At 44.6% G+C, this 17,389-nt stretch overlaps 1 protein-coding gene across 4 annotated transcripts in view; it reads left to right on the forward strand.

Annotated features, from left to right (window-relative positions):
• MOB2 (MOB kinase activator 2) overlaps positions 1–17,389 on the forward strand; it is a 172,902-nt gene that overhangs the window by 45,774 nt on the left and 109,739 nt on the right. The window contains exon 1 of one of the 4 annotated variants that reach the window (XM_006134936.3): positions 16,453–16,859. The exons of the other annotated variants lie outside the window; for them this stretch is intronic. Within the exon in view, the coding sequence (XP_006134998.1) occupies positions 16,825–16,859 (35 nt within the window). The 5' untranslated portion in view covers positions 16,453–16,824. Of the gene's footprint in view, positions 1–16,452; positions 16,860–17,389 lie in introns of those variants that run through there. 4 annotated transcript variants of the gene reach the window in all.

A 17,389-nucleotide genomic window follows, 5' to 3' on the forward strand; every position in this document is an offset into this window, starting at 1 on the left:
GCAGTTCCCTGATCAACAGCAGTAACTTAATGCCTTCCCCCTCCACACCTGGTTCCTTTCAGTCAGTAGCATGGCTTTATTTAGTTCTGGGACACCACAAAACTTGGTAATCAAAAGCAGTTTAACTTCTTAAGCTGCACCCTATTTGCTGAGTTACGTCATCCCGAAACTTCATATGGAAGAAGAATTTCTAACATGTGCTCTTGTCCCTCTGTTATTTCTGACTTGTGATTTACTGTAAATGTGTCCAAGGACTGAAGTGAGGCATAGCTTACAAATCTATGAATAGTTCCTTGTCTACATTTTTAAAAAAATTCAGATTGAACTAGCTGAACCTTATGCTTGCAGGATCCAGTTGGCTGAAATGTGATCTTGGGTCCAGTGAATAAGGCACCAGCCAAGGAGAAAGGAGAGGTGTATTCCTTAGCTTGTGTGACCTTGGGCAAGTCACTTTATCTCTTTCTGTTGCCCTATCTGTAAAAAGGGGTACCTTTTGTAAATTGGTTGTAAGTCTGTGGATTGAAAAACCTGTGTTTCTGTTGGTCAAACCTGCAATGTGGTTCATTCACAAAGCCTTTTTTATCTTGTAATTTATTGCTGATTTGAATGATTAGGGTCTTAATGTCTAACCCTGATATTTTGGGGGTGATCACTAAGATCAATGGTATACTTGAGCTGTTTGTTTCAATACGAAAGATGATTGCTACAGTCACTTTCACAATGACTTATGCTCCTATTTAACTTGTGCAGAAAAATATTACCGCTAGAAGTCTGGCTAGTCTTTTCCTTCCATAAGTGAAACCTGTTGTAGCTGTGAATAACCCCTTGTGAATCATGCAAATTAGAATGCTAAGGGCTTGTCTTTACTTGCATATAACGAACATTAATTAACTATCCTGCTGTAAAAATATAGTGGAGACAAGGCACTTTTTCCTGTGAGATACACTAGACAAGTTCAACAAAGGCAATATTGCTGATCTTGCTTAGCTGTCTTTCAGTGAACTCTAGAAGTATCTTGCCTCAATTTCAGATTTTACAGCAAGATAACTATTGTGTGTTATCACTCTGTAGAACAAAACCCACCACCGCCATTGGTTTTTTTTTTTTTTTTTTTTTTTTTTTTTAAATTTTAGCGCTGAGGATGAAGAATGTGTGTGGGGGTGCACATGGTACTCCACTCGCACAGCTGCAGAGTGCGTCTATATGGAGGGAGGGAAGGGGAGAGGAACCTGTGGCACAAGTCTGCGTGTGGGTCAAATGTCACAGGTTCACAGGCTAACATTTAGCAGTATAAATGTGTTCAGTTACACTCTCTCCCTCTTCGCTGGGTTTCAGAGCCTGGGCTCCAGACAGAATGCCTATACACTAGGGATGTTAAATATCGGTTAATGGAATAATCAAGTAACCTCATGAATTCTTATCGGTTAGTCAACTATTCTATGGTCCCCAGGGGCGGGGCCTGCAGCTTCCTGTTGCCTTGCCTTGCTGCTATCTCTGATAAAGAGGCAGAAGCGTGGAGTGGCAGTAGCCGCTGTCTAAGAGGGGGAGGGGAGGGTGTCTGAGCTCCCAGACCCAGCCTACCTGCCCGGATCCTAAAACACTTTAAATGCACAGCTGCAGGAGGGGTAGGTTCTGAACCTGTCACAAGCCAGGACAGAACCGGGCTGCTGGCCAGCCTGCTAAAAAATGTAGTGGCAGAGGGAAGGGTGGAGGAAAATGGATGTAGTCTATAGCATTAACCTATAAGCTTTTGCTTATCAGTTAATTGAAAACGCTATTACATCCCTAGTTCCATTTTCACTTGCAAGGGTGAAGGAGCTATAATCCAATGTCTGGATTGGTGTCAGGGTGGATTAAAAGGAAAAAAAAAGTGAAACTGGATTTGTGTTAATTTTTAAAAAATTATCATTAAAATACTTCATTTTTCATTTAAAAATAAGTTACAATTAAACCTCAACACAAATGCTTCTGTCTCTGTCTCTGTCTCTGTCTCTTACTTAGTTTCATAAATATAAGTCATGGCTCTAGATTCTAGTCTGTCCAGCCTCACTACCAGCTGTTGCTTCTTGAAAGTTCTGGACTTTCCATTTCTGTTTTTCAGTAGACCAATAAGTGCAAAGTAGGGATGTGAACGAGTAGTTGCTAGTAGGCTTATCGGATAATCTAGTTGGCTACTCACATTTCCCATCCCCCCTTGCTGCTTCTGTATTGTGACAGCAGCCCCTGCCGGGGGCGGGAGCAGGAGGGGAGGAGATCTGCACTCCCCACAGCCTCTGTCCGTGGTGAGCCTGGGCCTGCCGCAGAAGAGGCTGCTTCAAGGTAGCAGCCCCTGCTCACAGGGAGTCCGAACTCCCCGCAAGCAGGGGTTGCTGTCAGAGCCTCTGTCTGCAGCCAGCTTGGGCTGCCGTGGACAGAGGCTGCTTTGGAGCAGAACCGCCTCCCCTCATCCCGCCCCTCCTCTAGCAGCCTCTGTTTTTTAAACTGGCTTCCCTCCTGGGTTGTCTCCCGCCTATCACCCTGCGCTGCTGCTTCTGATAGAGGAAGCAATGTGGGCTGGCAGGGGGCTCCCCAGAAGTGGGGCCAGAGCACATGGGTTGTCAGCCCCAGCACTGGAAACTATTGAATAGTCAACTCACCACTAAAAATTCGTGTGGTTAGTCAACTATTCTATTACCTTCTGTGTAACATCCCTAGTGCAAAGACAGACACAAACTGGACAGGATTGTTTCTGTTCTGTGCTTATTATGTGGTGGACCTTGGGCAACCATGGCAGCGGAGCTAGTTAAGACATTGTTTTAAAGACAGACAATATATTGGAAAGGCCCGACAGGCAGCATAGAAAGGAAGAGTGAGTGGACTGAAAAAAGAGAAGGGGAAAAAAAAAAGCGGGAGAGGGGCGGATGTTTTTCAGTACATACACACAGCTTCCTATATTTCCCCCTTGCTTTTGCCACTGAACTACACACAAATGATGAAAGTAAGAGACCCTATCTGGGAATATTTTGAAGAAATTATTCCCTGGGTAAAAAAGGAAAACATGTCAAGTGTAAGCAGTGCAAGAAGATGCTGGGCCTACTTGCAAGAATGAAACAGAAGGCTTGTTGGGAGAAAATGATATAGATGAAGATGTGGATATGGCAGAGTGGATCAACTGGTTAGTCTTGAAGAATGTGTTGCAAAGTGAATTAAGTTACTATCTCGTTTAGTATAAGTATGATTTGACAAGTAAGTTCAAGCTATTTGCAGTGTTGGATGTTGCTGGGGGGAGGGGCGGAGTTTAGCTTAGCGAATCCTTATGGCTTGTTTAATTAGCTAACCAGGTTTAGAATCTATCACTGAAGTATACAGTACAGGAAGCCGCAGTAAGAGAAATCTAGAGTTGCCATTCAGTATCACTTTCTTATTTAATCTTACATAATACATGTCCCTTATTTTGGAACATAGTGTGTACATACACACACTCTCAATCATCTGTCGACATTCTGCGGTAGGAATTAATTCCTAAGTAAGCCTTTTCAAGAGAAGGAAATCTGTGTCCTGAATCCATGTAAAATTGTTGAGAACAAAAGTTGGAAAACCATGTTGTCTGCAATAAACTCCTAATTATCAGATTTCTATCTCTTTAAAAGCTGTTTAAGCATTTGCAATGTTTAAAAATGGTATTTTAATACCTTTTTACAGCAATCACCTCCCCCCCCCCCCCACCCCCTACAACATTCGTGTGGGGCTGCCATGTGTTATTTCACTATCTCATGGTATGCGAGACCAGACTGGCTTTGTGCTATTTATAGATTTTGAATAGCTGAGCTCTATCTGTGGTTATGCACTCAGGTAACAGTCTCATTTGTCTACCCCATTGTTATAAATTTGGATTTCACTGTTGGATTTTGTTGCTTTGGTTCTATAAATGTGCCTCCTGTTGTTTTCAGTCAGTGGTGATAATTCAGTGGAACGATGTCCTTAGGAAGTATTCATTCCTCCAGCCGTCATAGGGAAGGTGACAAACAGGATTTTGTGTGCTCTGAGCCAAAGTGCAAACTGCATAGGACAGCTTATCTGAGGCGCATGTATTGATTTTGATTGAGGAGCTGTTTCTAGCAGTAAGCTCCTGAAACTGAGTGAACATTTGCAGTCATGTTCACATCTGTTGCTTGTGCAAAGAAAAATATCTCTTTTCACATTAGGGTTCATATCGCTATTCAGCCTCCAAATGTTTGCCTGTTATTACTTCATGGATATTGTAAAATGCTGTGCGACAGTTTCCCAGCTCATACAAGGGACATAAGATCCAAAAAGTAAAGTTCGGTTGCTTAATGCAGTAGTCCATGACTTGGTGTCCATATATTCGTGCTCATGGCTGAGTACATACAACATGAGCACTTCAGGCATGGGAAGACTGGCAGACAGAAGACACAAATAGCAATTTTTAAAGTAATTTTTATAGAACTAGTTCTGAGATTAGCAGGATGTGGAAGCAAGAATAAGGAGTAGCAGCTACTCCGGTTCAGGCCTGGATTTAGCAGTCTCAGGCTCAGTCTACACTGGTAACTGAATGACAAAACATTTGTGGTTCTGAGGTGTTAAAAATGACACCCTCACAGGAAAAACAAAAGTTTTGCTGACAAGCGCCTGTGTGAACAGCACTCCTTTGGCAGACGTGCTCTCCTGCTGAGAAAGCTAACACTGACTGTCAGAGGTGGAAATATTTGTCAGTAAAAAAAGAGACGACAGACAGCAGTTACACTGCTCAACTTGTAGCAATGTAGCTGTAGTGACACGAATAAAAAGCTGCATAGTGTACTGTAGACAAAGCCTTAGAAAACCATCAGTTCTGACTCGTGCTGGATCCAGGAGTTCACCCATCCCCGGGACAGGTATCGGAGGCAGCAGCGCAGGGTGACAAGAAGCTGGTCTGTGAGGGGAGCTGGCTTTTAAACTGGCTCCCCTTGCAGGCCATCTCCCACCTGGCACCCCAGGCTGCTGCCTCTAATACAAATGCAGCAGCATGGGGTGGCAGGGGGCTCCTTGGGAGTGAGGCTGGGGTGCCCTGACTGGCAGCCCCACTTGACTAGAGAATAATCGAGTAACCAATAAAAATTCACGAGGTTACTCAACTATTCAGTTAACTGCTACTTAACATCCCTAGTGTAGAGCAGGCCTTAAATTAACAAATGGATTAGCTCATGAGCCTTCATGTGTAAAAACCCACTTCATCAGATGTTTTACCCACAAAGCTCATGACCTAATCCATTTGTTAGTCTGTAACTGTAAAAACAAGGAGCAGTCCTGTGGCACCCTACAGACTAACGTGACTACCCCTTTGAGACTTGTCCAAAATGGTAATACAGGCATGACTGGTGGTACTAATTTAAGGAGAGAACAAAAGGAATTCATGCAATTATAAAATGCAGTTTTAATCAGACTAGTTACTGTGCTGATACACTTACGTGGGCTTACAGTGAAAATGTGACTTTGAAACCATATGTCATATATATGCCGTATTGTGTAGATTGAACAGAGAAGATGAAGTCCTCTTCTGTGTGGCTTCACCAGGTGAAGTTTTATATTTAAGGGAGATTCTCTAGTACTGGGATGAAAGTTCTGCTCAACTTTACATAGGTCTGCTTGCTGGAATCAGTAATTTGGATCCTATTTTTCCTTAGCAAATAAGGCCTGAGGATGAGGGTTTTTTTTTTTTTTTTTAAGATAAAAGCTTGTTTGGATGATAAAATACTCTTTCCTTAGAGACAATATTCTTTTTAAAGAAACAGATACAATGGAAAAAAAAGTTAGTGTCTAGGTTTGTACAGAATGTACCTATCCCCTTACATTTTCTGTGCATTTTAGGTATTTATGATGTTGTCCATCACCTTAATACCTGGGCACATTCCATATAAAAATCGATAGCAATTGTGAAGTTCCCCAGGGAACTTAAAGGAGTCTCTAGTACCTCAACTGTTTGAGGGCCAAAATTCTGCTTGGGCGAGGTTGTGGTATTTTGGGGAGAAGGGTTGTTTTCTTTGGTTTTGGGGAAGTGTAGAGGGCTGGTAGGGGTTGCGGGGAAAAAATTGTTTTTTGAAGTTCCGTGTATGTGTTTTATTTTTTTAACATGGGTAAAGTTGCAGCTCTTTAGCATATTTTAAAATCTTTCACAGTAAGATACTGAGAGGTCTGTTTGTGTCCATACAAACTAACCAAATGCTTTCTGCAGCAGATGTCAGAATGTTCAGCAGGTGAACTGTTCTAATTATCTTGAACATTCTGGGGTGTGGTTTTTATGATGAACTCACAAAGCCACAAAATACAATTCTTTGTCAGAAGGAAGGATTCCTACCTCTGAGAAGCCTTGCATGCAATGAAATTTCCTTGGGCCCAAGAGTGAGTACACCTCAAAAATAGTGGGAGGATACTAAAGCAGTAGAAGTGTTTTAGGGACCAGTCCCATCTGGTGCTGAGCACTTCTGACTCTCCTTGACACAGTAGATGCTGAGGGTGCATAGCACTGGAGAGAATCAGCCCTTATTTTCTCTATAACCAGCCACAGGCTCTGTTCCAACGAACTCTTGTATGTTCATTGTCAAAGACTGAAACTAAGCAATTGATTCTAAATAGAGCTATCGCTCTAGCTAGCATCACACAACCTGTTCTTTCCAGGAAACTGACTTCATTGCCCACAATGCAGCAGAGAGAGAGAGAGAGAGAGAGAGAGAACAGGCAAACCGCTCCCCCTGCAGCAAGCTAGTTGCCAGTGCTTCTATGGGATCAGCTCAGTATGATGAGCTTGGAGTGTTTTGGATAATTTCTCAGGAATGGAATCAGCCTGAAGCTATGGAAGCTTGCTGAAGTGCACAAAATGTTCTAACTTTGAATTTCAAGATATATATTATTTATTTATTTATTTATTTATTTATTTATTTATTTATTGTCAGCTGGGGATCTTGAACTGAGGACTTGAACTGAGATTCAGGCTTTTCAAGCTCCTGGCTAGCAGAAGCCAAATACACTCCCAAATATCATTGCTTAGCTTTGTTTGGAAAATGTTGTGCTTACGTCTTTAAAGACCTCACATTCAACAAACCCAAACCTTGTACTCCCTACCATTCCCAGCAGATCTGTCGTTCAGTAAACGTCATTTTATGCAGTTGAGAGTGGAGTGTTCTACTTTTCATCACTCTAAGGTGGTTCAGTATTTCAGGTAGCTAATATTTCAGAATATTATGAACCAGAGCCGATGAGAGACTTTGCTTGGCTCTGGTCTGTTGGAAGGAGCGAGTCTTGTCTAGAGCTAATCTCTCAGAGCCTACCCTTCAGTGCTGCCAGAGACACAGGGAACACTCTGCTGGGGACTCTGGACATGATATTAAAGGGCCTGCGTTCCAGCTAGGGATGTAAATGACTAGTCAACTATCCAATAAGCATGGGCGGCGAGGTATATGGGCTCATGGTGCCCATGCTCCAGCAGTATTCAGAGCCAGGGGCCCAGCTCCACCAATATTTGGAGCTGGGTCTCTTCCCGGCCCTGCCTGGAGCAGGCTCTGGCCCCCACCTGCCGGCTCTCTTGCGCGTCCTCTCACCCCGGCCCCCGCAACGTCCCCCCCCCCCGGTCCGGTCCCGTCCCTGCCTTGTGCAGCTTTTGAGTCCGGCTGCTGCCGCCATGCGCGGTGTTTACAGGTGAGCGGGGAGATGTCCAGGTGTGATGTGACGTGACGTCACGGTCCGGAACTTTAAAACTGCTCGGCGCGGCGTTGCACCACGCGGCCTAGCTCCAGGTTCGGAGTCCGGGGACTTATGGGGCCTGAGTGCAGACTCTGGCCCCGCAAAGTGGAAGGCAGAAGGTAAGGTAAGGGGCTTGTGCAGAGGGGGAGGGGAAAATAGGGAAAGGGTTAGGAGAGGAAGGGGCTTGTGCGGAGGGGGAGGGGGAAGAAAGGGGAAGGCACCAAGGAACAGAGTGGAGGAGAGACAAATGCCAGGGGGCCAAGTGCAAACAATGAGGAAAAGGGCAGGAGGGGAAGTGTCAGTGGGAGGGGAGACAGGGTGATACGGGGAGAGGAGAGAGTAAGGGCATTGGGGGCTAGACAGGGGAGCAGGAGGTGCTGGGAGAAGGCTTGAAAGAAGGGGTGGGCATGAGAAAGGTGAGGATGGAGCAAGTAATGTGTGAGGGCACAAAGGGGCATGAGGAGAATGGGGCAGAGAGTGGTGAGGGGGTGGGCATCAGGAAAAAGGGGGCAGGAGCAGTAAGAGAAGGGGAGGCACTAGGAGGGTGCAGGGCTAAGGGAAGGTGCAGGTGCCAGGAAATTCTGGGGGTGAAGCAGAAGGGCAGACACCTGCAGGGGAGGGACCAGCACCAGAGGTGAGAGGCGGGGCAGGTGTGTAGAGAGAGGTGTTAGAAGAGGGAATAAGGAGGGGTAGCTCACATGATCAGAGTGGGACTGGAGGAGTGGGCACAGGGGGAGAGAAGGGCTGGTGGAGGGGGGCAGGTCGCAGGAGTCAGGACAGCAGAGCAGGCTGAGGAGTTGGGGGGCAGCAGGCACCAGGGGAGCTGATGGAGCAAAGGGAGGAGACATGGCAGCAGACGGGAAAGGTAGAGGTTTATAAGATATTTATTAATAACTTGGGTGCCACAGTGGCACATCCAAACAAGCCACATGAACTCAGTACTGGTGCACAACACAAAATTCATTCTGCTCATGGGAGGAAAGTCTTAGGCTATGTCTACACTGACGGCTTCTTGCGCAAGAACACATCCACACTGCCACGTGCGAGCTGTGCTTTTGCGCAAGAGCATCCGTGGCACTCTGGACGCTCTCTTGCGCAAGAAAGCTCCAATGGCCATTTTAGCCATAGGGGTTTCTTGTGCAAGAAATCCCTGCCTAGCATCCACACTGCCCTCTTGCTTGAGAGCTTACACCTGTTAAAGAGTGTAGCTCTTGTGCAAGACGCCTTCTCTTACCACGCCGTACTGTAAATTTCCTTGCGCAAGAGCAGGCAGGCAGTGTGGATACTCTGGGTTCTTGCACAAGAACGGCTGTACTTGCGCAAGAAGCCGCAAGTGTAGACATAGTCTTAGAGGGAACACTTCCCCCAGCCTCTCTGCCCCTGAGTTAATGTGTCACACATTGGTTTAATTCAATTGCAGGGTAGTTGCATGAGGGGGGTTTGGTGGGGGCCAAACTAATCCCTGTTGGTAGGAGGATGGTGGGAAATGTCCTTCGAGAGGGGTGACATGACACCTTTTACTTCTGGTCATGTGTCCATCTTGCCCCGAGCGCGTTACCTCCAGAGGCCTGGTTAATGAGGGTCAGGGACGTGGTTAATGGGGGCCAGGGATTGTGGTTAACAGGGGCTAAGGGGTGTGGCTAATGGGGCACCACCAAAAATTATACAAACCTGCCGCCCCTGCCAATAAGCACATGTTTATCAGACAGTCGATGACTAATGACTTGACTAGTTGCTTCCCCAGACAGTGCTAGGGGAGCCAGCTTAAAAACCAGTTCCCCTTCTCTTCCACCCCCCTCCCAAATGCTTATTGGGTAGTTGACAGGCTAGTCCACTAGTCGCTTCCCCCCCCCCCCCCCCAGCTGCCTCTATCAGAAAGAGGTAGCAAGAGGGGGGAAGAGGAGTGGGTACTTAAAAGCGGCAGCATTGCACTGCCACTTTGAAATGCCGCCAGGAGCATGGAGCCAGTGGGGGATTGCTTGAGTCCCCTGGGCTGTAGCTACACTTGCAAGGCAGAAGCACCCTTATCGAGTATTCGATTAGTCATATCAAAATTTTACATCCCTAAAAAGAAGACTCTTTGGGGGTGCTTCCTGGGAGTGCTGACAAGGCCACTGATACTTGCCTTCCTGCTCTCTAGGGCTTCTCACCTCTGTGTCCTGCTGGACCAGCTGCCTGGTCTCCCCCAGCCAAGGCCCAGAGCTGAGATCACTGGCCCCAGAGAAGCAGTACAGACACTTAAACCATTCAGGTCCAAGGAGAATGCAGTTTTGGGCTCAGCTTCCCGGGATACCACTCCCCAAATGGGATCAGAACTCCCAAATGAATTCGGTAGGTAAGCCCCTTTAACAGTGAAAGGGGGAATGTACGCTCTGGTTGCTCTCCCAGGAAACAATTTAAACTGGGCTTCATAGTAAAAAAAAGTGATTTTTATTAAATACAAGCAGTAGGATTTAAGTGGTGATAAGTGTGATCAGGCAGAGCAAAGTAGATTATAAACTTAAAATAACAGAAAACGCTTAGCTAACTCTGACACTAAAACCTCAGTACAAACTTAGTACAAACTCACCCTAAAACGGTTCCTTTTCCAGCTAAGCCTTCCAACCAGGGTCTCCCTCTCCCTGAGGTCTTTGGTTTATTCCTCTTGGGTGTGCTGTGCCATGCCAGCCTGCCAAAGACAAAGACCTGCTTGTTTCCTATTGTTTTAAAGATTTCCACCATTGCAGGAGAAGTTACCAGTTGGTTACCAGTCCCTACCAGTTAGGGAGGTCATGTGACTTCGCAAGACCAACCACTGCTAAGACTTAAGGAGAACTTACATATGATTTGCCCAGACATTGAGGCATCCCAGCATTGGAAATACCCTTCATGGCTTTCCTTTGCACATTCAAAACTATAAACCATTCCACACTCCATATCTCTAACTTTACCCACAGAATCATGCATGCACCAAAATAATACCAATAATGATACATACCCAGATAAAGCAGAATGAGACCTTAGCATTGATGGGTTACATGAGGCAATTTGTCCCAACCGTCTTAGAGTTTTGTATATTTGTGTCCATAAGTCCATTTCATAAAGCATACCGGGGAGGGCCGGGGGGCGGAGGGTCCATCACAGGGTTTGAAGCTGGAGTTGTACTTGAGAGCAGCTGTTGTCTCAGGCAGCTTCTTCTCCAGAGGGCCCCTCTTCCCTACTGGCCCTTCCACACTCAGGTGGGGAGAATTCATTTGGCAAACCACCTTCTGCTGCTTTTTCCTTTCATTGCTCAGGGCCCTCTGAAAATCCAAACAGGATTTCCTGCAGTGTCAGTAGGCAATCAGGGTGAAAATCCTGTTTGTTTCACCAGTTAAATGTAGCTTTAACTGGTTAACCAATTAACGCAGGGGAGGGAGCTACAGCTGACTGGACAGGAGCAGCCCTCCCCACCCACTGCTGGCTTATGTGGGGTCCCAGTGGGTCTGGAACAGCCCTTCACCTATGGCTGGCCCTGAGTGAGGTAGTGAGCAGGGCTGCTCCCTGTTAAGTTACACATCACCTTTAAGGGTGGTGCTTACCGGCTAACAGATTACCTGTTCACATCCCTAATGGGCATCTGTTCCGTTTGCTGAAGGATGCAGCATTTATGCTATCTCCTTCTCTTGGTCCATACCCGTTTGGCAAGGTGAGAGGGCAGCTCTAGAAACTCCACCTTCTTTGAAAGTCTCCAGGTTCCAGGCCCTTAAAGATATAATAATGGATTGCTTTTAAATGCTGCTTCTTCCTGGGACCCCTCTCCTCCTCTTGTATCTCCTCAGGCTTTATGTATCAGAGCACCCCAAACTTTTACCGGGGCATGCTATGTGACAGGGAGCACTGACCAATAGGCAGTACTGCCCTTCGGAGTCAGGCTACCATGTCACAGCCCCCAACTATAAGATACTTCTGTGGTGGTTAAAACTCTATCTCTGGGGTGAGAGAAAATGAATAACTTTCAGCTTTTTGAAAAATTGTGTGCATTTAGGTAAATTCTGCTGTGAGGTGTGGGTGCTGTGGGTTGAGGGGTTTTTCTTTTGCTAAGGGGAGTCTCTTTTATAGGAAGATAGTGTAGCATAACACTGAATCAAGGTCTCCTACTTGGATGTAAGATAATATTAAGTAACTGGATCTTATTTGATTTATCAATACATACCAATGAGGTTCTTGCTTAGCACTTCCATAGTGCCTTTATATCTTTAAAGTACTTTTTATGAATATTTATTAGGCACATGAACAGATAACTGGGTAGCTGGTTTCCCTGCGTGTTGGGGAGGAGCGGCAGGGCGGGAACAAGGTCTGTCCACCTTGAGACTGCTGGCTCCCGCTGCTAGGCCCCTCTCCCCCATGCATGCGTGATCCTGCTTAATCTGTTAACTGGTTAACCGGTTCATTGATTAACTGGGATTTTACATCCCTAATATTTATAGACTTTGCTTTATTTGCTCATAAAAATCAGGGACATACTATGTGACTTCCCAAGGTTACATTAGGGGTTACATTAGGATTTATCTTAGAAAGTTCACTGCTAGGATGCCATGATAATAGATACTGTAAAGTACCTAAAAGTGAGGTAAGGACTTTAATGAAGAAACCTCTCTAATGCAATCTCATTACTTCCTATAAAACCTATAAAAAAATTAGTTCAATTCCATTCTGTTCAAGAGATTAGTTGCCCCAGGGAGCTTACATGATGGAAAGTTTTCTGTGAGCATGGAGAATGGAGGTTTATATTTGCATTGGTAAGGTGTGTGTATAAAGTTGTTGCATTTTCAATTGTTTCTGGTATTCTAGGAGCATAGTACTTTTTACTGCTTAATAGTTATAGCCATTGTGGAATCATCTTATTGATTTGTTAAGTAAGTGGGAAGATAAGAGCTCTAGTCCTGATATTGTGAAATGAAAGTGGCATTAATTTTATTTTTACCATGGAGTCAAGTTTTCATTGATACTCATATGAATGTTTAGAGTACAGTACAGGCAGTCCCCGGGTTACGTACAAGATAGGGACTGTAGGTTTGTTCTTAAGTTGAATTTGTATGTAAGTCGGAACTGGTACATATTGTAGGGGAAACTCTAGCCAAACATTTCTCCAGAGCTCAGTTTTATTCCCCCACACCTCACTTCCCTCAGTCCTTTATTCTCAAGCTGAGGTGTCTGCTGAGAAAAGCAGCTCCGCGTCTCCCTGGTCTGCTGGGGAGGGGGGCGCTAGCTTCGCATCTCCCTGGTCTGCTGGGGGGAAGCAGCTAGTGCAGGGTTGCCTCATCCCATTTGTAAGTAGGGATCCGATGTAAGTCGGATCCATGCAACCTGGGGACTGCCTGTATTGAGTGAGACTTGAGCAGTGTATTTTCAGTTAGTGAGAGAGCGAGCATGGGAAATGTTTACTCCCCTCCCCCCACCCCGTGGTGCCTAATAACTACCAAGGCAGAAGGAAGGCTCTAAATTCATTGTGAAACCCTTTTTATAAAACATGTATTTGGATAGCTTATAATTTTTTAAAAGAAGGTTGTTGATCAAACCTGGGTAGTGACCTTTGATCCAGTGCTTAAGAGATGTTTGCAGATGTATTTTTTTTTAAGAATGGATAATAAACTGATCTGTGCATACAAAGAACTGTTGCTGTTGGCACAAATCTCAAATAGCACCTAAAGAATTGCTCTGCGTAGCTCAAACTTGTCTCTTTTACTGACTGAAATTGAGCCAATAAAATATTCTCATCCACTTTATCAAATATCTTGGGATAAACATTGCAAATAGCTTCTAGTGCAAGAAGGTTGAGTCCCAACTTCTATCCCAAGTCCTTTTAGTTATTCATAATTTATTTTGGGGAAATTCCTCTTGGAATGCAAATTTGCATTGCTAGCTCTAATTCCAAAGGTTGTCATTTTCTTTAATTCTTCTGTTTGAACTATGATTTTGATATGGGTTGGAGGGGGAATGCTTCTCCCCCAATTTGTGATCATTTGGTCCTGGACAATTCAGTCTTAACTATTGGAATTTCTTGGGTTTTTTTGGGTTTGTGTGTGTGTGTGTGTGTGTGTGTGTGTGTGTGTGTGTGTGTACAGTACTTGGTCTCTTAATCTTGGTACTGTATTAACTTTAATTCATAGCATTTAAATTGATATCAGTTTTAAAAAATAACACTTTTAACCAGCCAGAATTACTATAACTGAATGTGAAGTGGGGGAGCTTGTCAGTTTGTTCACTTTGTGCATCTGGCAGTGTTTCCCATATAGACTGCTCCTCTGTTTGGGATCATCTTTAACAAAGCAACAAGAGGAGAGAGAAATTTCAAATAGATAAATCGGCAGATATGGTTTTGTGGTTTGCCACCCGTTAGTAATGAGAATGCACAGGTTTATTATCTGAAACTACATTAATCTCAAAACAAAATTAATAATACCAAATTGATGGTGTTGCTTTATGACATTGTTCCTTTAGATATTTCATTTATTCCTGTCCAAAAGAACTGCTGAAGGCTTAGTAACCATGATCTTAGATGACTTGTATGTGCCCTTTTTAGTTTGTTTGTACACCTGTTCTTTGTGCTTCCTTTGTCTGTATCCACCTGTTCCCACATCATATATTTAGATTACAAAGGGTGGACAGGAACCATCTTTTTATGCCTACCACTGTGGGTCTTTGATCTTTGAGGCATCTAGGCACCCAGCATGCTATAAAGTTCTAGACAAAACTTCTGATGCAGTTACTACAATATGGAAAAACTTAAAATTACGAATAGTCTTACAGCACTTTACAGACTAACAAAATGTGTAGATGGTGGTATGAGGTTTTGTAGGCACAGCCCACGTTCATCTGAAGAAGTGGGTTTTGCCCATGAAAGCTCATGATACTATCTACAAATTTTGTTAGTCTCTCAGGTGCTGCAAGACTTAGTCTGTAACAGAAAAAACTTAAATAACTAACACAGCTACTCGTCTGAAACTACAGTATGGAAGTGTGTATCTTTTCTACCCTCTAAACTTCAACATTCCCACAGGGAATGTTATCCGCTAAATCTTACTAAACACATGGAATTACAGCAAAAAGAGGAGGTGCCAGTCACATTTAATTTTTCTACATAGAGAAAGGTGTGGATGTCACTGCTTTAGTTGTTACATTAATACTTTGTTCACTAGAGGGCAGCACTGGCCCAACTATCTTTCAAATAGGGAGAGAGGAAAAAGTTCTAAGTAGAATCCCTGTAATTCTTTTCATTTTCTAATTTCATTTTACTTATTGGAAATCCAGTTTACATTTTATCTATGTTGCTTGGGGTGCTGGTGGTGGGGTTGAAGGCTGGGGGGAGGGAGGGTGTTGAGCAAGCCTGCTCCCTGTTCATCCTGAGGCAGCCAGTGACTTCTGTCCAGTGGGGCTGGGGCTGGGCCTGGGCCTGGCTCCCTGCTCCAGGGTTTTTACTGTGATTTGGTCTGGCTTGCCACTCTGTTATGATGACAGAGATAGCTGGGCCAAATTTGAATGAATGGTATTGTGGTTCTGTGTGCCAGGTTGTAACACCCAAAGTAGGAAGCTGGGTCCGGTCCCACAGGACAGTCACAGCTGCGGAGTGACTTGTGCTTTTTTATTTAGTTGGTTTTGTATGTGTGTGAAACGCAGGTGTCATTTCTAGCTAGAAGTGGAGTGTATGAAAGAAAGCTTGTTGGGGGGCTGTTGAGTTTTACACAGTCTAGCAAGAACAGAATAAACTTTGTGCATGTTTTCATTTAAATGGGACTTTAAGATTTTTGTCTTAATAAGTGGCCTGGGGAGAGGTTATGAAGGCTGCCAGAATGCTCAGGTAAGATCAAGATTGGTCTTGTTACAAAATTAATGAAGTCTATTTGACTATTTTCCTGCCCTTCTTAGCCCTTTAAAGTTTGGGCTGCCATATTTTCAGCCATGCGCAGAAGCAGTTTAGAAATGTCTGTCTTCGGTCCCACATCTTTCATCTCTGAATAGTGAGCCCCGTAGTTATCTGCTTAATGCTGTGCAGCAACATTCTGGAAGCTCTCTACTTGCTACATGCTATGTCCAGGAAGCATGAGCATAATCACAGCTGCTTGCTGCTAGAGTAAACACAAATATTGACTCTAGGAGCCTATAATGTATTTGTAGCTATGGGTGAGCAGGTTCTAATGTTGACACTAGTGAATATGCCATTGAAACAGCAGACAGACATTTGGGCACCTGGTAGATTGCATGAAGAATTTTTCCTGACTGTTTAGCAAGAAAGCTGTGCCTGCAATCTTTTTTTTAAATGATTTTTCTTTGCCATTAGTATCTTCCACAAGGTGGCACCATATAGATCTTCAACCAAAGATCTTCCTAAATTGAAAACAAGCTGAGAGGGGTGACTGGCAATTCTCTAAAAGCAAAAGCGGGTTTGGGGTGACTACTTGAGCACTTTCTAAATGTAAAGGAATGGGGTTTAGAAAAATCTCAAAAGGATACAATATTGAAATTCAAAATATTTACTGTATCAGACATAGCCTTAGGGTTTGGAAAAGTGTAAAATAGACAATGTGCTTATTATTCTAGGCACTGCATTGCCACCTTAGCCTTGGGCATTGGAACTAACTGTTTATTTCTTTGCCCACTCTTGAGAGACTCAAATGCTTTTTAGGAAGGAGAGGACAAGGAGGTGTGGAGGGGAGTTTGCTAAATATTTTTTCTGATGGAAGCAGTGTGCTTTCTTGGAACAGACTGTCCTGAAATATGAGCTTGTAATTTTAGTGCCCATTAGGAAACTTACTGATAACAGCTACTCTGAAAGAAAAAAAGAGAGAGAAGCTGCACCTTCATTTTTCTTGAGCAGCTCTCTTGTATGGAAGAAATCAGGGCAGGTATCTTTTACTGGGGAAGAGAGAATCCTTCTCCCAGTTCCCCACTCCTGCTAAAGTCCTGTTTTGCTGAAACCTGGAAAAGTGATCTTTCAAGCCCTATTCCATTTACCAGATCTTGAGGATTGAAAAGCTCCTGCACCTTTCCCTGAGGCTTTAGCACAGTACAGTCTGAAATATTAGCCTGAGGTTTTTTTAATCCCTGCCTCTATCATATTGGAAAATCCCTGCTGTTAAATTTGTTGGAATGGAATTCATCATCTGCTCATCCTGCCGTGGTTGGTAAGAGGATTCTTTTATATTCACGCGATACTGCAGACATGAATGGGCATGTATTGATACTCTATGCAGGCAAAAACTGGGAAGGGAGTTAGCTCAAAACTGTGTGGCGTAGGGTTGCCAATTGTCTAATCACATGAACCCAAACACCCTATGTATCCCCTTGCCCTGCACGTTCCCTGAAGCCCTGCTTCCCTCACTCCATCCTCCCCTCTGTTGCTCACCCTCACTCACTGGGCTGGGCTAGGGGTTCAGTTTGTGTGGGGGTGGGCTCTGTGCACTGGGTGCAGAGGGCGGTGCAGGGCACAAGCTCTGGAGGGAGCTGGAAAGGGCTCAGCAGGGCCGGCCTTAAGGAAAACAGTGCCCTGGGTGAACTTGTGTGTTGGCCTCCCTGCCCCCTCTACTCTGGTCAGGGTGCCCCCATTTTCCTTGGCTGCCATGGACTCCCCTACCCTGTACCCCCATCCTGTGCCCCCTTTGCCATTAACTCCTGCCCCTAACTCCTACACTGTGTCCCTACCCCAGCATTTTGT

This window comes from Pelodiscus sinensis, chromosome 4, assembly GCF_049634645.1.
Source record: "Pelodiscus sinensis isolate JC-2024 chromosome 4, ASM4963464v1, whole genome shotgun sequence".
In the NCBI taxonomy this organism is placed as follows: domain Eukaryota; kingdom Metazoa; phylum Chordata; order Testudines; family Trionychidae; genus Pelodiscus; species Pelodiscus sinensis.